This window comes from Eurytemora carolleeae, unplaced genomic scaffold (assembly GCF_000591075.1).
Source record: "Eurytemora carolleeae unplaced genomic scaffold, Eaff_2.0 scaffold70, whole genome shotgun sequence".
Classification (NCBI taxonomy): Eukaryota; Metazoa; Arthropoda; class Copepoda; order Calanoida; family Temoridae; genus Eurytemora; species Eurytemora carolleeae.
The window spans coordinates 286,968-310,279 of NW_019396054.1; the positions used below are offsets into that span (position 1 = coordinate 286,968).

General features: G+C 35.7%; 1 protein-coding gene across 1 annotated transcript; it reads left to right on the forward strand.

Annotated features, from left to right (window-relative positions):
* Positions 1 to 880: 880 nt before the first annotated feature.
* LOC111706414 (collagen alpha-2(IV) chain) lies at positions 881 to 18,529 on the forward strand. The gene is made up of 17 exons (XM_023479293.1): positions 881 to 962; positions 1,183 to 1,320; positions 2,666 to 2,833; positions 7,672 to 7,963; positions 8,032 to 8,532; positions 8,598 to 8,669; positions 9,200 to 9,307; positions 9,930 to 10,124; positions 10,582 to 10,687; positions 11,774 to 12,089; positions 12,154 to 12,360; positions 12,620 to 14,073; positions 14,128 to 14,950; positions 15,011 to 15,097; positions 15,917 to 15,987; positions 17,713 to 17,868; positions 18,204 to 18,529. Exons 2-17 carry the CDS (start codon positions 1,246 to 1,248, stop codon positions 18,346 to 18,348), a joined length of 4,776 nt encoding a protein of 1,591 aa, XP_023335061.1. The 5' UTR covers positions 881 to 962; positions 1,183 to 1,245; the 3' UTR covers positions 18,349 to 18,529.
* Positions 18,530 to 23,312: the final 4,783 nt, after the last annotated feature.

Here is a 23,312-nt window from a genome sequence, read left to right on the forward strand (position 1 = left end):
AAGCTGAATACAGGGTGAACCTTATAGATAAAGCTGAATACAGGGTGAACCTTATAGATTAAGCTGAATACAGGGTGAACCTTATAGATAAAGCTGAATACAGGGTGAACCTTAGATAAAGCTGAATACAGGGTGAACCTTATAGATAAAGGTGAATACAGGGTGAACCTTATAGATAAAGCTGAATACAGGGTGAACCATATAGATAAAGCTGAGTACAAGGTGAACCTTATAGATTAAGCTGAATACAGGGTGAACCTTAGATAAAGCTGAATACAAGGTGAACCTTATAGATTAAGCTGAGTACAGGGTGAATCTTATAGATAAAGCTGAATACAGGGTGAACCTTATAGATAAAGCTGAATACAGGGTGAACCTTATAGATTAAGCTGAATACAAGGTGAACCTTAGATAAAGCTGAATACAGGGTGAACCTTATAGATAAAGCCGAATACAAGGTGAACCTTATAGATTAAGCTGAATACAGGGTGAACCTTAAGCTGAATACAGGGTGAACCTTATAGATTAAGCTGAATACAGGGTGAACCTTATAGATAAAAGTGAATACAGGGTGAATATTAGATAAATCTGAGTAAGTGTGAATGTACTGTGTTTGCCTAATTGTTAAAAGAAACTAAAAAGAAGGTATTAAAAAAGACTGAACTGCAGGGCCCGACCCGTTAGAATCTCACAAAACTTTGATAGAATCCTAAAAAGAAGGATATTTTTGCATAAAAAACTTTTGTAATGTTTATGTTTTCAAATTTTTCATCGTTTTGACAGCCGAGAGAAAAAAAAATTCGGGTTTACCATAAGAAAACAGTGACATTGTTCAGAGACAAATTAAGAAACAATTAATGCAGTCCAGGGTGAAATAAATTCCACTAGATGCAGGGTGAAATAAATGCATCAATATTTTTTTTCAGGGTGAAGCAGGAGAATCAGGAGTACCCGGACCTCAGGAATATTCTTTAAAATGTTTAATTACAATATGAAGTAATACTTTTACATGATGCTGGAACATTATGGGAAAAATTGTCTTTTTCTCTCTTTAACTAAACATACATTTTAATATTTTTCTTCTTTCTAACTTTCCAAGATTACTTTTCGCAAGATATTAAATTTAATTTTGAGTTTTTGTATTTTCTTATTTGGTTTATCTTCATTTACAGAATACTGTAGGGAGAAGTGAGCCGGTATCCGGGACAGGACGGAGAGAAAGGTCAGGTCGGAGATCCTGGGCGGATGGGACAGGATGGAAAACCTGGTCGTCCAGGACTACCAGGAGAACAAGGAGAAACACCACCGGAGGGAGTTAAGGTTGAAACTTTTTTCTGATATCCTAATAAATGGATTGATTTCCTAATAAATGGATTGATTTCCTAATAAATGGATTGATTTCCTAATAAATGGATTGATTTCCTAATAGCAATCTGTGTTCGGGATATAACCGAGGTTCCCTATTAAGGAGAAAGATACTGTAAGAACCAAAAAAGTGTGAAAAAGAAAAACAGTCAAATCAACATGAAACAAAGCAATTTTGCAGTGTGCACAGACTATTTCCCTTTATAAGTAATTTTAAAATGAGGTCTACCATTTTTGTATCTTCAAAATTGACGGAGATATTGAAAAATTTATATTTTATAAATCAAATTGTCTTAATATCTAACATCTTCGTCAATGTTTAAAACACGAGAAAGGTTTGAAAAGCTCGTAAGACGTACACAGCCTCATTTTAATACTTACTGTGCTATGCATTAAATATTAGAAATCAAAGACGACTTTCAAATCGTCTCTCAACTCCCATGTTTATTGGGACACTGTATTAAACTAATTTGCTTTGTAATTTAAATATTGCTTTAATGTCGTCTTCCTTTCCCACAGTTTTCTGGTTCTCGCTGTAGGTCTATAGTTGTGTTCCTTATCTAAACATTGGGACATGATGGATACTTTTTATAAATTTTGAATCTAAAGAAGCACTTATCAATCAGTTTGTTTAAATCTGGTTAAAGCGTTAGAAATATGAATTTCCAAGCGTGCACTCTGAACATATTCTGAACTTAAAATGTAAATGGACAGATTTTTTTACAAATGACTTTGATGTTTAAAATGAATGAAACAGACTTTTTTCTTCTTTTATTGGCACAGCAAATTATTTGTATATAGACAATGTATTAAATTCTGAGTTTAAGTTTGCAAATATGCACTTTTTGTGGTATGTAGTATGTACATTGTACATTGCACACTGTACAGTGTACACTGTACACTCATTGGTCTATATCACTTTTTAGCTTTCTTTCCTTAAACACGAATTGTCTTAGTGGTCTTCATGTAAAAACCCCGCAGAGAAGCAACTTATACTCATAAACTGTAAACCATTTTTATTTAAGTTTTAAGCAGACCCCTGGGCTGCCTGGGCAACCAGAGAAATGTGTACAGTCATGCATACACATTTTAGAAGGCAAAAAAATCAGATTTTATTGTAACTAATGTGCACATGTGAAAATCGCAATTTAAGTTTTCATTATTTTAATATTGTTTTTAAATAACAAAATTTTACACAAAAACTTTAAAGAGAAACTATTAAGAAGAGAAGGTTTCAAACGCGAATTTGAAAATCCAAATTTTAACAAAATATTTTTTCATTTTTACTTTGTCTGTTCAGGGCTTGGAAGGAGAACTAGGAGAAGAAGGAGAACCTGGACCTCAATATATTTATCAGTTCCCTAAACCCGATATCAACATCATCAAGGGGACCAAGGGGGACAAGGGACCCTACGGTCTACCAGGAGAACCAGGAGAACTAGGGGACCTAGGATATACAGGAAACAGGGTAATCATACTTGTAGAATTTTCAAAAATATTTTTTCACAAAAATTTGAACCTTTGATAATTTGTAATTACCAAAACAGATAATGGAATATGTCACATATTTCAGAAATAAGATCAATAAAATTCCGTCAAAATTCTTTCTTATTTCCGGTGCAGATATCCGCAAACTATTTTCAAAGAGAATCCTTTAAAGAAAACACGGATATCTCCATCTCTGGATCGTGGAAATTAAGGTTTCCTGAAATTACGTCAAAAGCTCTTTTAAAGTTGGTGCAAGGTTATCTGGAGCCGCATCGTGATATTTAGAGCAATCCGTTCTTGCTTATCACTTGGATTTTTACCCAATCATGAAAACTGTTTGGATTAACGTACATGACCTCATTCCTATTTTTTAAACATATTCCCAGGCATATGTGCCTGCAGCCCGATCCAGGCAGTATACATCAAAGACCTGACTAAAGTCCAGGGGTAGGGAATACAAATAAACAGAGCGAAGGATCTACAAATAGTTCGCTCAATGAATGCTACCGGAGAATTGACGAGATGGGGGGGGGGGGACCTGGGCAACTTATGTTTTACTTTTTCATTTTCAAATTCCCGCGGGGATTGACATGTTCTCAGAATCCAAGGAGGGGGGGGGGAGCTCGTTAAAAATAAAGTAAATTGCTAGCTACTCTTAAACAAAATGCACTGCTACAAATCAAACTTTGATAATTAGTTTTTCCAAGTACTTTCTTAGACCTAGAGAAAGTAAATTGAACCTGATCCAAGAACTTGTTTTTCCATGTACTACAATATAACCTAGAGAAAAGCAATAGAACATGAACCAAGAATTTATTTTTCCAACTAATAACATAACCTAGAGAACGTTAATAGGACCTGAACTAAGAACTTGTTTTTCACAGTACTCCACTTTAAATTAGAGAAAGTCAATAGAACCCTTTTATCATACATAGACTAAAGATAGTCAATTTAACCTGAACCAAGCGCTTGGTTTTTTTTTCAAGAACTTTACACCATAGCAAAAAAACGTCGATTAAACATGAATATAGAAATTGTTCGTTATTTAAGTACTTAATCATACTTAAAGAACACTGACATTTAGTCCATATAGTCTGTATATTATGTCATACGAATTTCAGTCAATGGCAGTGCAGTATACTGGTCACGTCATTTCCGTCTGTATCAGTATACTGCCTGCCATTGGATGAAGTTTTGGTGACGTAATACAGACTTTACTGACTTTATGAAACCATATCATCAATTATATCTATTGAAAATGCAAAATAAAAATTAAAAAATTATAATAAGAACAAACCTGATATTCTGAGGCTCTCATGGGATATAGTCATTTTCAGATTGGTTGCGTATTTGCTGAATATGATCTGTTTAAACCTACTACTTTTATACAAAATTGTATTTATATGAATTTTCGTATAATTTTGACACAGTTTTATATCAATTTCTCGTGACAGGAACATCAGAGAGATGTCTTATAGGTATCGTTCAATGCCTGAGATTCTCAGGTTTCATCCTATACCCCCTATCATTTTTCCTTTACAGTCCTTTTATAGAACACTAACAGAAACTGAGGCAGGATCTTATTTTTCCAAGTTATTTACTAGACTCACTAGACACAGAGAATAGATAAGAATAAGAGCTTTTTTTCCTAGTATTTAACAAACCTGGAGAATACACCAATCTACTATAATGTGTTTATACTCCAAGAAAATGTTGAATATAAGATCTATATTATAGATATCTTGAAGAGGGCTGTCGATGCAATTTCAAGTGACCCTTAATTGAAAAAATTACTTGCCCAATTCACAAGGGCACCCTTAGACATTTATCTGAGTAGAAATAAGAAAGATATATTCGTTTTTCGTTTTATCTTAAAAAGAGATTTATTTGTTTATTTCCTTCATTGTTTCTCCTGCATAAATTTGCAAGTTACTGCAAGACAGATAATCCGCTATGGAAAATTGTCAATTTCAATGAAGAAAAGGAAATATTTCAATAATTTGTGGACAGACAAATGTTAAAAAGGTACCATTGTGAATCGGACATTAAACTCACTGACGGGAAGGCTATTTGAAAAACGTGGACAGTCCCTTTACGGAGACAGGCTCTGAACTTTAACTAGGCTTATAAAGAAAGCCTACTTTTGTAGATATGATCAGCTTTTAAAGGGCTCTTACCTATAGACATTAGACACCAATACTTGAATCCTATAGACATTAGACACCAATACTTGAATCATATAGACATTAGACACCAATACTTGAATCATATAGACATTAGACACCAATACTTGAATCATATAGATATTAGACACCAATACTTAATTCTATAGATATTAGACACCAATACTTGAATTAATACAATAGACACCAAAATTTATTTTATAGCCATCACTTAGTTGAGGGTGCCATAGACACCAATAGTGATTTTCTATACATTGGATACTTTAAATTTAAACATAAGACACCAATACTTATTGTTTAGATTTTGGACACAATATTTATTGTAACAGATTGCAAATGCTACTGATTGCAATTTAGTTGCATTTGTTACTACTTTCAATAGGTTTACAGTTTAACTCCTGGAAATTGAAAAACAGTTATCTCCTGTAAATTTTCTTTATTTATTTATCTTTTCCTGATTTTATTCTATTCTCTTTTTGATAATCGTCTTTCTCTTTGTTCTCCATCTTATTAATTCTTTTTTCGTTTCTCTCTTGTTCATTATTTTTGTACATTGTTACGTAAGTTTTACGTCTCCTTGTTAAAATATTCACAGTGGATATTTAGAATTAACTTTTACGGATAAAACTCGTTACTTTCTAAAGACGTATTTTAGATTTTCAACTTTTTTTAATTTATGTATTTTCTTTATTAACACTTTTTCCCCCGTATGGAATACTTTTTCATTCTGAATCATACATAACAGTTTCATTAATTATGCATAATTTCAAGTGACCCATCTCAGAACGTCAAGAATTATGAACACTCTACTAAATTCTTACCGGGCCGACCCTATCCTCATACTGTACTGGGATTAAGCAGCCACATAATTGGCTATATTATAATATCTCATAAAAATTACAACTTTAAAAAGTGATTTTCGCTGTAGCCGCTTGTCCGACATCCATGACCAGTCCAAGGTTGAAAGGGTACTATTGTGAATCAGACATGCCAATTTAGAAATATAGTGTCACTTGAAATTACGCCTGTAGTCCCTTAAACCATTATGAATGATTTATAATTATCAACTTTATTGTTCAATTATTTTCTAAAATTCTTTTTTTTCTCACTTTTTTCATTTTTTTTATCTTTTATATTTTTTTATATTCATCAGAGTCCTTTAATAATTCTCCACCTATCCTATCCTATCCTATCCTATCCTATCCTATCCTATCCTATCCTATCCTATCCTATCCTATCCTATCTTCGAAGGGCCAGATAAATCGCTCTAACGTTTAATCATTCCTTGTTCTTATTCTTATTAAAATTATTTAAGTTTCCAGTTTCCCATGAACTTTGTTATTATCAAGTTATTTGACTAAACCAGATGATGTAATTATTAATCATAATTCAGAAATCACAAACATATGGCTTTCTGCATTCATCCAAGGACATTGCAGATCTTTGATTTGCAATTCAAGAAAAAATAATTGCAAATATTCCCAACTAGCAAATAAGCCGCGGAACACCTTTTTATACATAAGGGAGAGTATTTGGCATAAACTCTTGTTTTCTAATCTCTATATCCGTGCAACCTTATGTCGTAGACCTGTAAATTCTGTTAGATTGTTGATAATCTAAGATAGAAATATCAAAGATTTACACCATCAGGTTGCAAAGAAATAGGGATGTGAAGATTTTGCTGTATGAAAAAAGCTGTATTACTGTACGTAGAACTGCTGGTACGACTTTGTGACGTCTTAACGATCCTTTAATGTTGATTTTTTGTCCAATAACAAACATGCTTAGTTGCCAATATGTTTTTGTCATCCAATTTTTGTTGGTCATCAATGGCTCTTTCAAATGAGGAAATACAAAATGTTAATAAAAAAGTGCAAAATTTCATTTTAAAATGAAGTTTACTTAAGTTTAGTTTAATCTACAATATACAATATGTAATGCATTATTTCAAATAAACCACAGTATGGTAAACAGCAAAAACTCTTGAACGCAAAAAAAAACTTTTCTTTTGAACTTATTTTGTTGAAATTTGAATTATTTTATTTTATTCTTATTCAGTAAAACAAATTCATTCAACCTTAGGAGCTGGATAAAATTTACTAAACCTTTCAATATTTAAGACGTATCTAAATATATAAAGTTGAAATCTCTGTTTTTACGATCACAACTCAGAAACTCCTTGACCGATTTGCCTCAAATTTTGATTGGGGAACTCGGGAGAACCACGGGAATGTTCTTAGCTTGGTTTAGAGATTCTAAGTCGAGTGAATCTACCTTTATAGAGAAAAATAGAATCGTATTTTACGACCAAGCGCGGGTAAACGGCGGGAGAACCCCGGGCAACGCTGGGTTCTCATCTCAAGCTAGTACTAACATGATTTATAATTTCTATGTAATCTCTTTTATCTTATCAAGGATTTAAAGAATATTTTCATTTTGTAAAGAGTGGCATGCACATGCAGCAGAGACAAAGAAATAAAATGGACAGACATATCTCTAATTAAGATTTAATACAGCGATATCTTCTTAATTGTTACTCAGATAAAAGTTTTAAGAGATGCAAATCTTCAACTTATGGCATGACTTGAAGTTACTTCTACACTCTACAGTCCTTTTCAGACTGTTTTGTTTACAGGGTGAGGATGGATACCCTGGGTACCAAGGATCCAAGGGGGAATACGGAGAAGTAGGAGCCAGGGGCAAACAAGGGAAGGAGGGGGGACCAGGACCTGTAGGGATGAAAGGAGTTAAAGGAGCGCCTGGAAAGTTTGGCTTACCCGGGTTGGATGGAAGAAAAGGGGAGGAAGGAGATGAAGGTATCCCTGGAAGACCTGGAGTACAGGGACCAGCAGGACCACCAGGAGAATACGATCCAAATCTCAGGGATAAAGGGGACACTGGACCATATGGACCTCAAGGGGACTATGGTACGCATTTGTATTCATAACAAAATTTCAAAAATAATTATCAAATATTTTCAAATATTTATTTCCAGGATTTCCTGGTGGACCTGGACTACCAGGATTTCCTGGACGACCTGGCCTTCCTGGACTGAAAGGTATTGTTGGACCACCGGGCAGACCTGGACCACAGGGGAAGCGAGGTATCCCCGGACTATCCATAAAGGGGGATATCGGATACGATGGACCTAAAGGTTACGCTGGACCGGTGGGACGGAAGGGACCTGATGGGTATCCAGGGGTTCCTGGACAGAAGGGATTAGCTGGAGAAACTGTGTTCGGACCACCTGGTCAGTCCGGGATAGACGGAGAAAACGGACTGGAAGGATTAAAGGGAGATACCGGAGACTATGGAGATGCAGGATTAAAAGGATATCCTGGAGTATCCACTGCATCCAGACCTAAGATAGGACCGCCAGGTGAAAAGGGTAGACCAGGATATCCTGGTGAGATGGGATTACCAGGGATGGATGGGTTGCCTGGTAGGAAAGGAGACTCCGGAGAACAAGGAGAAGATTGCGGATACTGTCCCACAGGTTGTATCTTTTTAAAAATTGAAAAAATTCTTTTAATTATTAATTTAATTTTTCTCTTCTTTCAGCCGAACCTGGTGAAATAGGAGACCAAGGAGATGATGGAAAACAAGGGTTCCCTGGATCTCATGGTTTCATTGGTAAGTTCTATTTACATCATGGTTTCATTGGTAAGTTCTATTTACATCATGGTTTTATTGGTAAGTTCTAGTTACATCAAGGTTTCATTGGTAAGTTCTAGTTACTTCATGGTTTCATTGGTTAGTTCTAGTTACATCATGATTTCATTTGTAAGTTCTAGTTACATCATTGTTTCATTGGTAAGTTCTAGTTACATCATGGTTTCATTAGTAAGTTCTAGTTACATCATGGTTTCATTGGTAAGTTCTAGTTACATCATGGTTTCAATAAAGAGTTCTAGTTACATCATGTTTTCATTGGTAAGTTCTAGTTACATTCTGGCTTCATCGGGAAGTTCTAGTTACATCATGGTTTAATTGATCATGATCTGTTTACCGGTTGCAGTACATTTGTTTGTTTACAGGTTGCAGTACAATTGTTTGTTTACAGGTTGCGGTACATTTGTTTGTTTACAGGATGCAGTAATTTTTTGTTTACAAGTTGCAGTACATTTGTTTGTTTACAGGTTGCAGTAATTTTTTGTTTCCAGGTTGGCCTGGTCCCCGTGGTCCGAAGGGTGAACAAGGAAAAATTGGTTCTCCAGGTTGGGTTGGACCAGTTGGTATATCCGGTCCACCAGGACTAGAGGGGATACAGGGTAATTAATAAAATTATAAATTCTTCAAAGATTTTGTTCTTTGCTATTTATCTTTTGACAATTAAAATAATGTTCATCACTTTCCTTAACAAAAATGTATCGTAATGGGTTTTGATAAAAAGCTATAACCCTGGTTTTGTAAAATAGTAAAATAAAATCGTCTGCAAGTCTATTTGATTAAAAAATACCCATGTTTTGGTTAAAAAGGAACTGATTACCTTAAACTCTAAACCTTATATCTTTACAACCTGATGTCGTATAGACTTTTGATTTCTTACTGTTGCAGTTTTTAAGATCAAATAGTTAATGGTTTACACCATCAGGTCAAGATATTGGGATTAGAAAATTAGAGTTTGAGAGTAGTAATCAATGATCCAAAAGTTTCAAACTATCACGCATACAAACTACTTCTTTAGAACTAGATTTACAAATTCTAAAGTTCTTAAGTTCTAAAATGAACATGTCTAAGGAAACAACCAAAAGCAAAATAGTTTGATAAAATCAAAAGTCATTGCGACGCTTTAAGGATGACCAAGTCTTTAAAGATGGCCAAGTCTTTGATGCAACTTTTCATATCAGTCTGGATCTATGTATTGTTTATCTAATATTTGTTTGAATCCAGGCATGCCTGGAGATAACGGTGAGGTTTACGGGATGGAAAACATATCACCGGGATATCCGGGTCCTAAAGGATACCCTGGTCTACCTGGCCTCATGGGGAGCAAGGGACAGGTCGGAGAACCAGGTTTGACCGGAGGACCGGGTATAAAAGGGAGATCAGGATACGATGGGTCACCCGGCAGATACGGAATTCCAGGTATAATAAACAAAATTTTAAGTGAACCTAGGTTTGAATATTCCATCAATTACGTTCAATAATTATATTTGACTCTATAAGGTCGGCATGGATTGCCTGGGTTCAATAATTATATTTAACTCTATGAGGTCGGCATGGATTGCCTGGATTCAATAATTATATTTGACTCTATAAGGTCGGCATGGATTGCCTGGGTTCAATAATTATATTTGACTCTATAAGGTCGGCATGGATTGCCTGGGTTCAATAATTATATTTAACTCTATAAGGTCGGCATGGATTGCCTGGGTTTAATATATATACTTAACTCTATAAGGTCGGCATGGATTGCCTGGATTCAATGATTATATTTAACTCTATAAGGACGGCATGGATTGCCTGGGTTCAATAATTATATTTAACTCTATAAGGTCGGCATGGATTGCCTGGATTCAATGATTATATTTAACTCTATCAGGTCGGCATGGATTGCCTGGGTTCAATGGTAGACAAGGAGAACCAGGAGATACTATCTATCTGACACCAGAGGAAAGATATAAGTTCAGAGGGAGCCCTGGTATAACGTGAGTTTACATAAATATTCTAAATTAACTATAGGGTGCTTCGTGTAGGTAGTAAAAATATTTGCTCTCGGTCACTAATCTTTTTCTAACATGTTAAAATCAATACAAGAAAAATTTCCTGTTTTTTTCCGGTGAATTGTGAAAATAATTTTTTGAAGTAGTACTTTTGAATACCCATACTACTTCCTTAAAGTTAGAACTTTTGATTTGTGAATCTCGAGATGAAGCATTAAGATCACCATTATATGCAGACCTACGTTTTATTTCAATGTACCGTGATGGTCATACCCTGCAGTGATAACTATTCAAACATTGATCCTCAAAATAATGAGTGCCCACACATTGGATATCGCGATCAAGAGTTCGACATGTGAGGTCACCACAATTTTGTTCCAATTAGTTGAGCCATTTTGGTGTTTATTGGATACAAACAAACAAACAAACCAATAAAACAAACAAACAAACAGACAAGACTTAAATATATATTATACAATGTGACCAACTACACTGTGGAATAGGAAGAAGACACTTAAGCAATCTTATGTGTCTTTAATGTTGCAAATAGGTCTACTGCAGTAGCTTAAAAGTCATTTATTAAGTAAAATCGCAATATTTATATGTTTCAACTGCATTTGAATTATTGAGCTAAAAATTTATCTTCTTACACCACAGTTTTATAGGTCTCACTGTGTACATTTTCTACATAATTTAAGGCCAAAGAATTTGTTAATTTACTTGTATACAATAAAGCTGACAAAATATAAATTATTCAGTAGACCTACAGTCCTTACAGGGACTTTGGTCGTAATCTACCGTAATTTAAAATTTATAGAGTGGAATGTACGATTAACAACGGTACTCTAGTAAAAGTTTTGTCTGATCAAAACTGAATAAGCTGTCAATGCTTCTCTTTTTGAATTTTGATTATTTTACTCGTGGTTTTTATATAAAAGTTTATACTTGCAGAAACAATTAAGAAAACTTTCATAATCAAACACTTTTCAGGCTAAAGAAACGACGATATCTTTAAGGAGAGTTATTTGACATTACAACAACAGCTTAAAACCCCCTAACTATATTTTACAGTGGAAGTGACGGACCCAAAGGGATGACAGGAGACAGAGGAGCGAAGGGTCAGGAGGGAGCTCTAGCTATACCACTCACCAAGCTCGGAGAGAAGGGAGATGTAGGAGAACCTGGTATTCCAGGTAGCAGCTACTATCCTGGAGATCAGGGGATTGCAGGAGAGATAGGACCAATAGGTGATACCGGAGACAAGGGAGAGAAAGGGTTTATTAGATGGGGTATCCCTGGTCAGGCTGGACCTAGAGGAGAACCTGGTATACCTGGCAGGCCAGGACCACCAGGTCAAGATGGACTTAATGGACTTCCGGGACAACCTGTAAGTTTTTCAACGCCGCATTGAAGAATAACAAATAGTTTTGTTTAAACTGATTTTGTTTCAGGGGTTTAAAGGAAGCTTGGGTGTAGGTGGGGATCCTGGTAGAGATATTATCCAGGGACGAACTGGAAACTCCGGAGAACCTGGAGAAAAGGGAGAACGAGGAGAACCAGGATATCTAGGTTACAAGGGGCTGCAAGGACGGGATGGATTACCTGGGAGTAAAGGAGCAAAGGGAGCTCCAGGTCCGGAGGGATTGCCAGGACTCAAGGTATACACTGAACCATATAAACTATATGTTCTAGTGCCTCCCATTCTAATCAGATGAAAGTCACAGAGTAGAGATATAATATGGAGCAGATATAGAGCAAACTAGTTTTTAGATATTTTCACCCTAAAAGATTAAACAATAGTTATTTCTGTTTGATATATGATTGTGTAAAGTATGTAAGCAAAACAAAATTGCGGTTTGACACTTTTTGGAAGTTATGTCTTCTTTATAACTTTCTCTACTCAAGCATATTTTTTAGGGGATTCAAGGAGACGTGGGTTTGTCTGTAACTGGAGATATCGGAGTTATTGGACCAGGGGGGAGACCAGGCTTACCTGGTCTTTACGGAGATCAAGGGTTCCCCGGTAAACCAGGAATACCTGGTCGATCTGGACTTCCAGGTCTAAACGGAGATATTGGAATGATTGGTAGACGGGGGCAGCTGGGTGCAGATGGGATGGATGGAGTTCCAGGAGGGACTGGGAAGAGCGGAGGTCTAGGGGTGGATGGAATACCTGGAGAACCTGGTCTAAGTGGAGAAACTGGGCTACCGGGGAAACAGGGTAAAGAAGGAGTTCCAGGAGCGTTTGGGAATACAGGACCTAAAGGAGCTCCAGGAGAGGAGGGATATTCTGGAAACATGGGAGAATCCGGTATTAAGGGACAACCAGGGGAAAATGGAGAACCGGGAGCACCTGGACCCCTCGGGTTTCCAGGTAATAAAGGAATGAGGGGAAATACCGGAAGCATTGGTTTAAAAGGAAGTCCTGGAAATTTTGGATTGGATGGACTACCAGGTCTAAAGGGACAACAAGGGAACCCAGGAACCGTTCTGCTGGGAGGAAAAGGTGTATCTGGAGAACCAGGAGAAAATGGAATAGTTGGAGCTCGAGGACTACAGGGAGAGGTTGGAGAACCTGGAGATTATGGAGTAAATGGACCTGACGGTATGCCAGGTATGGCAGGAATGAAAGGAGCAAATGGATTTCCTGGATTACCCGGAGTAAACGGACAAAAAGGGATTCCCGGAGAACTTGGAATGTTTGGAGAACCTGGAGCCAAGGGAGTTAAGGGAGAGCCAGGGTATCCTGGTATACCTGGAACAGACGGATTTCCAGGTTCTCCGGGTAAAAGAGGTGCCCCAGGAGATTATGGACTTCCAGGAGCCAAGGGACCACAAGGAGATACAGGACGGCCTGGATTGACTCCAGGGGCTGATAAAGGAGAACGAGGAAGTCCTGGTCTTCCAGGTCCTGACAGGTTTGATGGTAGGAGAGGAGAGGAAGGGAGACAAGGTTCAAGAGGTACTCCTGGAGTAACAGGAGAGAAAGGATTGAAAGGTGATGTAGGCTATGAAGGATTGTCTGGTCGGAAAGGGGCTCCAGGAGATAGAGGCAAGGTTGGATATCCCGGGATTCCTGCTCCAATAGCAGAACCTGGAGAGCTAGGAGAACCAGCTCCTGATGGAGCACCTGGGAGAAACGGAATATATGGATTGAAAGGATCTCCGGGTATATTTGGAACTGAAGGGTTTCCTGGACAGAAGGGAGCCAGGGGGGATACAGTTCCGGGTGTAAAGGGAGAACAGGGAGAGGACGGAATGGAAGGAATGCCCGGAAGATCTGGAGTTCCTGGACAACCTGGAGAAAACGGAGGAATGGGTTTATCAGGAGCTCCGGGTCTACAAGGAGAGCGTGGACCACCAGGATTCAGGTAAATCTATTATTTCGTCACAATGGAAATAATTTAATCTTTTGACATTTTCAGCTTACGAGGACCTTCAGGAGATACAGGATTTCCAGGCTTACCCGGCCTTGACGGTAAGAAAGGAGAAGTGGGTGAGCAAGGGAACAGTGGGTTCGCTGGTTATCCTGGACGTCCTGGACCCAAGGGAGAGAGAGGTGGACCCGGTGCAGCTGGGTTAAATGGAGTTCCAGGAATTCCAGGCGCCAACGGTAGACCAGGAATTCCAGGAACGAAGGGTGACCAGGGAGAAACTGGAGTTTCCGGATTGCCAGGGTTTCCTGGGATTCAGGGACCAATAGGACCCATGGGTGTACCCGGAGTAGAGGGGTTAAAGGGGATGCAAGGTTTAAGAGGGAGAAACGGATTAGCTGGACTCAGAGGACTTCCTGGTATGAAGGGTACCATAGGAGATACAGGAAACTCAGGACTTGACGGTAAACCAGGGGTTTCCGGAGAGGATGGATTTCCAGGTCGTCCTGCTCCTCCTGGACCCAGACCTAAACCAAGAGGTTACTTCATTGCTCTGCACTCTCAGACAGCTAAGTACCCCATGTGCCCGGAGGGAACCTCTCTAATGTGGAACGGTTATTCCCTACTTCACATCTACGGCAATGGTCATGCCCAAGGGCAGGACTTAGGACAGCCGGGCAGTTGTCTGCAAAGGTTCTCAACCATGCCCTACATGTTCTGTAATATTAACGACGTGTGTGATTACGCTAACAGGAACGACTACAGCTATTGGTTGTCAAGTACTGAGCCTATGCCAATGATGATGACTCCAATCCAAGGACCGCAGATAGAGAAATATATTTCTAAATGTGCAGTCTGTGAGACTCCAACCAAGGTAAACTAAAACATTATTCTATTCTATAAAAATGCTGATTATAATTATGTTGTATTAAAGGTTCTGGCTCTTCACTCCCAATCTATGGATGTTCCTGACTGCCCAGAGAACTGGGATTATTTATGGGAAGGATACAGTTTCCTCATGGTAGATAAATCTTTTGAAAGGAACCGAGTTATTGCCACAAACTCAAATCTTCGAACTCCTTTATCTTTGGAACCTGATCCTGTATTCATTAGATGTTTCAAAAATTGATTATTTGGTCTGACAGATATTATAGTTTGAAATATAAAAGGTTTACGAAATTTGGTTCGAAAGATTGATAGGAATTAGAATATTTGAGTTTATGGCAAAAAACTTAGTTCCCTTATATTTTAATCATAATATATACTTCAGATTTTGGCAGATCTTAATTATTAAAAACGTGAATTTTCTAAATTAAAAGAACCATTGACATTATTTCAATTGGTCCCCTCTCTGGGTATAATGCCATGTCCGCTTCACAACGGTACCCTTTAGAGCCATGTTTAATCAAGTATGAATAAGATATCCACGTTTGTGTGTTTTGAAAACTAATTTATTTTCAATGAATTGTGATTTCTCTGCAAAAGTGAATAACGCATTTTTTTTGCTCTAGAGACAATAGAGAAAATATCCGAATTAAACACTTTCTAAGTAAAAAAAAAACGATGTTATTTTCCACACTAATGATCGGATGAAGGTATAATGGGCACAGTTTTGAATCGGGCTTGTCTCTCTTTAAATTAAAAAAAACTTTTTTTGGACCGATTTTATCTAATCCTGACCACCTACGGATTTATGCAATGTTTGACATAAAAATTATAACCTAGTCAATTCAATGATTTCAGTAATTTTGATGGAAAAACTATCCTACCTAAGATCATTGACAATGGAGGAGAGTGGTAGGAAAGATTTAAGAGTTTTATAATTCTTATAATTGTTCAGCACACTGATGCCGGAGCAGATGGTTCCGGTCAGAGTTTAGGATCTCCAGGTTCATGTCTCAGAGATTTCAGGTAAGAAATCCGTCCTTGATTTTATGTAATAAACCCGTCATTCATTCAAGGTAATAATTATAGGTCTTTGGTTTCATTACAGGTATCAAATCCTTTCTTGTTTTCAGGTAGTAAAATATGACCTTGATTCTACGCAATATTCCATTTTCTAGTTTCGTCCTTTATTATAGGCAATACATCCGTCCTCGATTTCAGGTATTACAACCGTCCGTAAATTAAAGTGAAACTCCCGTCGTTGATATTAGGTAGTTTATCCATCCATGGTTTTGAGTTATAGACACATCCTTGATGCTAGGTAATAAATCTGTCATTGATTTTGGGTAAAAAATATTCATCCTGGATTTCAGGTGCTTGATTAAAGTCTCTTCATTCATTTGTGATGCAGCACTGATCTTCTATCGTTTTGTTTTAGCTCCCTCCACGCATGGTTCAATGTGATTTCTTTATAATTTGCCAAATACCTGCTTTAACATTTTTCATCATCTCAGATTAAGCACCGTAAAAAGAGAAATCTTAAAACTAAAAAACGGTTTACTTTCCACTCTATGGTGCAACCAACAGGAAACTTTCGAATTAAAATTTTAATTCAAGGTTTGGTTTACTTTAAATATTATTGAGGGAGTCTTTGTGTTGATTCTTTAACTTTTTAGCATGATAATTCTACAACGTAAGTCTCTCTGAGAATGATATTTGCTAGAGTAGAATTGGATTTCTTTCCTAATTTAGTTAAATAGAATACCGTCCCATAAGTATGTAGACTAGGAAAACGACATTCTAGTTATCTTATGGTTTTGTTTAATGTAATTTTGCTTTAAACAAATATAAATGATGAATATATTGATGTAGTTTTGATGCAAATAGTAATAAATGGGTCTGCTGTGTGACTGCATAACCTCCGTGTTTCATGTTCATTGGATATTATAAAAATGAACAGTCGTCTTCTTAACCCATCCCACAGTTTTATGGGACTCACTGTACAACGGTTTAAAAAATTATACAAAATCTCTTATGGTCTACAATTTGTACTTTTCACTGTGTTGAGATTTCAAAAAGAATTATAATGACTCCAATCTTGTCATTTGCCGCTCTGCAATTAAATTAAATGAAAAAATGTTCAATTAAATCTTAAAAAATTTATCTTAATATTCAATCTGGGCACTTTTACATTTGAGGATCAACGCTTTGATTAAAGTTGTCCCTGCAGGGTATAACCATCACGGGAGATGAAAGAGGAATTAAATGAATCCGTAGATCTACATAAGATGGAGGTCAATGCTAGATCCCAAGATTCACAAACATTAGTTCTGATTTCATGAAGACATTATAAGGGAACAAAGCTTTTTAATGATAAATTTTCTAGGGAACAAGCGCATCTGTTCGCCAAAAGCATGAACACTTCCATTTTTTTAAACGAGAAGATTATAAACGAACAAACCCCATAAATATCTTGTTAATTGCACTCATATTTTTAGGTTTATGGTCAACACGAACTTGACGATTGATGTAATCAATGTTTTTTACCTTAGATTTGAGCACAAATTTTGCATTGGAAAAAAATTTATATCAAGCTTCCAAAAGTTTTACCAAGCCACTTTCAAACCCAACAGACTTGCATTTTTTAAAGGAAAAAAACTGTGCCCCACACATAAGTTAAAAGGATTCTAACCCAAAAAGTTCCACCATCTGATAGTAATTTTGGTCAAGAAAAAAACTTTCAATGCTTAGGTCCCGTCCGTTCATCGAGTGCCAGGGTCATGGTAGATGCAACTACTATACCACCTCCTACTCCTACTGGATGGCAACTATAGAGGAGACAAGAATGTTCCAGAAACCTGTTCCTCAAACCTTGAAGGCGGGAGACCTTAGGTCTAGGATAAGCAGGTAAATTCAGAACAAGAGGTGATGGGAAACCGCTTAGCCATATCGACTACGGGATAACCACTGCAAAAACTTTTAAATTGAAGGATTTAGATGCAATTTCGGAGATATAAGAATATAATGAATTCACAGGTTAATCGCCAGGATTGAGATTGAGAGCGTTAAAACGGATTTCAAATACAAAGTTTTTACCTTAAAATCAGTTAAATATTTTTAGAAATTAATGATTAACTAGATTTCTGCGTTTTTAATTAATTGTTAACAATAAGATTAGAATCAATACTAAAGCAGACATCTATATTTTGTTAAGTTTATCTTGTTAACATCCAATATTCTAGATGTGTTGTTTGTATGAGAAAACCCCACTCTAGGATGCTGCCACTAACCTCCAGATCTCAACCTCAAGCCTTTGCTCGGCCTCCCCCTAAGCCTTATATCAGGCCTCCACCACAACCCTATAGATATCAGGCTAACAGGGGTTAGAACAATATGAATAATAAAATATATGGAAATAAACAGTAAGACGAGAAAAAACGTTAGGCAACGTGAATGAATCGCAGAAGAGTATGAATTATTCTCGATCTGGAAGCATATGATAAATTTCATAAATCAAACCGAGATTAGTAAAATGTACATACTTGTATAATACATATATGATTTGTTTTCAACGCTTTTTTGGGAGGGGGGGGCCTTTCTCATAAAATGGATATTAAAAAAAATCAAGCTTTCGAAATACTGCCTCACCTACAAATAAAAAAATTTGAGACTACTTGATATATGGAATTCAGCTTAACAAAAAGATTTTTTTAACACAATTATAGATAAAAATCTGCAAACACAATAACTGTAATGTATGTATATACTATTGTAAATTTATAAATGTCACCAGAATTAAATTGAATTGTGAAAATCTTAATCGTCAATTATTTTCTTTAAGAATATATGTTTAACGTCATTAATGCTCAGACGTCCACACAAATATTGTTATTATTATCACTTCATAATAAAATTTCTACAATAACTCTATTGGTTTTCTTATTCCTGTGATACTGATTTTCGTCATTCTTTCTTTCTTTTCATTCTGCAGGGGGGGGCGCGCACCCCCCCTCTCAGGTGCTAGGGAAGGGCGCGCCTAGTTGCGCCTATGCTCACAACGAACCAATTTACTCCAGTAAAATACTTAAGTGGTATCTAAGATCAACAAGAAATCCAGAATTGGTAAATTATTTTTAGAATTTGTTATTGACTAAAATTTTTAAGAAATCTTGATTCTTTAAATATGTCTCTCTTATCTGTCATCATTAAAATATGTTCATAAAAAATATTTATTTTATGCTTTATGTCATAAATGTTCAATATCTCCATTTGATTTAACCTGTCCCAGCTCTTCTAGATCCGCGTCTTCCTTCTCCATTAACGCGGCAAAAAGCGCACATCGCGCCATCTTGCAAGCACATGGCATTGGGTGTTCGTCAGCTGTTGGATCAAGAATAGATATTCCAAGCTGATAATGCCGGGGGTTTTCCTAATAAAAGTATACAAGTCAAGAATAAATGAAGAGATACATATTATTATTTAAAAGTATCTATATCATAACATGCTTGATAAAATGTATATTTGTTTAATATCTCATCTATTTCTTTAAATAAACATCCATCAACAGAGGCGGGCGACGGCGACAACCCTGTGTACCCCTNGACAGAAAAACAGACAAGCAATATATATATATTTCCAATGAAACTGAGTGTTTAAAATACAAAACAATTTGTACAGAAATAAAAATGGAAAAATACTCTGACTGAACTTACATTTATATTCTTGTCTGATCAATTGACAGTTTGTCCATATTATGATAATGTCTCGAGTTATTTCCTTATATCTTAATCTGATTTTCAGGGTTTTATTTAAAATCCATATATGAGTTTAAGATGTTTCACCCAGAGTAAGAGAATTATTTTATTAAGTAAAGTTCACAAGGTTGAGAAAAGGGGGAGCAGGGTTGGATATTTGGGGGAGCAGTGGCCCAGTAGGAACAGATAATTTAAAGGGGAAGCAATGTTAAGGAAAAGGGGGTGCACTGCAAGGTTGGGAACACTTTCTCATAGAAATTTTTGACTTTTAACCATATCCCGGTTGGGCTTTTTTGTCTCCCCATATGATTTTGCCCTTAAAGATGAGATAGGGGAGTGTGATATATGTCCCTAGTAAAAAAATGTATGCCTCTATATTTAACGGTTTTTAAAAAAGTTCAAAAAGTTGAAAAATATTAACATATCCAATTTGACAAGGGCTTTTCATTATATAAATGTTAGCCCTGTAGCTTGATTAATAAAAAATATTAACCATTTCTGAATTTTTTGAAACACCGACCCGCTGTTAGACTGTCCTCCACCCTACCATATGCAAAAATTTTTTTTTGCAAAATTTGTTCACAACTATGAAGTTAAAAAAGTGAATAAGTTTTAGCGTTCTACTGCCAGCCATTTTAAATTTATTANAATGCATAGGGTAGAATGCAGGACGGTAAAAAAAGGCCGGTCGGTTTAAACAATTTAACCCTATTCCTGCTGGGGGGGGGGTGAATTATTTGCATACAACCCGTCAAAAGAAATCTGCACATTTTTAGTTTTTCTTAATTACACATCAAGTTATTAAAAATTTTGCAAAATTCTTTGCATATTTGAAATGGCATGGCCAAGAGCTTTCCAAAAATTGCATATTTATCGCTTTTCTGACATTTATTTGCCAACATATTTATAACATAACTGGATTTTGCAAAAAAAATTAAATTATTGCAAATTTGCATTTTTTTGCACATTATAAAAGTAGAGAATAAGAGCTTTCCAAAGATGTATCATTTGTCATATTTGGACTTTAAACATGACGTTTAGAGAGGGGGTAAAATTGACCCCCCTCAGAGTATCCTGGTTTTCAAGTACCCCACCTGGGATACCCATAAACTTTTGTTATTTAAGCTACAGATCTAAAAATTACATTTTTGAAAAGCCCATGAACAATGGATTTAAAAATACGTGCCTTTACAGGGTTAGTAAAGAGTTCAAAAATGAACTGTTTTCTTCTTAATTTCGGTTTTTTAGGGGGGTGAACAACGACCACTAAGGAGTGAACAAAAATAAAATCGTACGCGCGTCAAAATTCCCCCCCTCCTAGGCTTAACCACCAGTCCGCCCCTGACCATCAATGAACTATGGGGTTTCTCTATTGAAATTAAAAATGATGTTTGAATTATTGTATATTTTCTAAATACCTTAGACTGCTCCATATTAAGCTCCCATCCTACGACCTCATCAATTTCTACCTCAGAATCCGTTCTAAAAATCAAAAGATGTATTATTTTTCTTGAAAGCTCCCCCCCCCCCTCCCTCCAAATAAAATGTTTTTACATTTAAATGTATTTATTTATATTTGGCCCACCTTACATAATATTAACTAACAAAATTGTCACTTATACATACTGAATAGTGATACATTTCATCACACTACATTACAATGCTAATTCATATTTGATTATTGGGCTTTCCCAACATAATTGTTATGATAATTTTATCCATAATGTCGACTTTTAGCACATACCATGAGAAGATTAAGAGATATATGAATCCTGTCATTTTGGGGATAACAATAACAGTTGGCTTCCATTGGATTAAGAAAGATATGAATCCTGTTACCTGGGGATAACAATAACAGTTTGCTTCCATTGGATTAAGAGAGATATGAACTCTGTTACCTTGGGATAACAATAGCAGTTTCTTTTCAATGGATTAAGAGAGATATAAATCTTGTTATCTGGGGAATAACAATCACGGTATGCTTCCAATAGATTAAGAGATATGAATCTTTTTACCTGGGGATAATTATAACAGTTTGCTCCCAATGGATTAAGAGAGATATGAATCCTGTTACCTGGGGATAACAATAACAGTTTGCTTCCAATGGGTGTCTGGAGAACCAGGAGCCGTATCCAGGCTTACACTTCTAGATATTACAATATCAATGATGTTTTGTCCTTCATATTTATCATTTAGATCTCTGTACACAATACACATTATAATACATGCCATTAGTATTGTGATATATAATAATAATATGGAGTTTATCAATGCAATAGGTCTTCAAATAGAAATTAATTATCTAAATTTCAACTTCAGACAGAAATTTATTTATTAGGATATTTAAGCAACCTTGCACGCTCATAGCGCCCAAGATTCACATCCGGTATTAAGATAAGAATTAAACTTGTATATTCGTAAAGAAGGATTAAAGATGTGCTGAAATTAAATTTGGTTTTTGTGAAACTATGAATTCTAATAGTTCCTGAATCCTGATGGATATCTACATTTTTTTTAATAGGTTTGCAAGAACTATTTTTATATGTTAAATAATAATCATATAATCAGAACTTATAAAACCATTGACCGCCTAAAAAATAATTTTGATGAGCGAACTCGGAAGCACCACGGGAATGTTCTTAGTATGGTTTTAAAATGTCTACGTCGAGTGGATCGAATTTTAAAGGGAACACTCTAGACAAAGTTTAATCCCACGCTAGTACACAATTTACATACTTATTTTCTGACAATATCCTTCATTAACCAACTTGAATTATTTATTCTTTTTCAAACTTTTTAAATTAATAACTGTATATACATAAAATATATAAAATGAGAACATGCAAAGTTATTTTTTTCTTTTTCTTAGTCATATCAAATATAAACTAAATATAATCTTCATTAATCTTCCATGAACCTTAGCCCACATTAAAAAAAATGTTTAAAATGGCGGATTCCCAAAGTTTTTGATATATTAAAATTTGGTTATGGGAAAAAATCTCTAATTTAAGCGACCTTAAACTTTCCCGGAAGTCATCAGAGTTTACACAAAAAATGGCTTTGATCTGTTCGGGTTAACATAGACAGAAAAACAGACAAGCAATATATATATATTTCCAATGAAACTGAGTGTTTAAAATACAAAACAATTTGTACAGAAATAAAAATGGAAAAATACTCTGTATTTTAATAATCAGATGTATGAGTGTATGTATGTATGTATGTAATGTATGTATATATGTATATCTATATAATAAAACAAGACATTCATATATATGTTGCATATAGCCGGCCAAACGGCTGGACCGATTGATCTGAATTTTTGTGTGGACACTAATAGGTGGCCGGGGGTGTTATAGGCTGAAAAAGTAGAAATATTTTTTAAATTTTTTTCTCTCTCTTTTCCACGGGCAACGCCAGTCCTTTCAGCTAGTAATATATATAATATATATATGTTAAAATGCTTGAAAACTAGAGGTTCAATGTTCTCTACATGATTTTTATTAAACTTAGACTGCACAACTTGCAGTTTGTCAAACAATGTCAAATTAATGTTAAAAATAAAATAAAATAAAATATTAAAAATAACATTTTTAA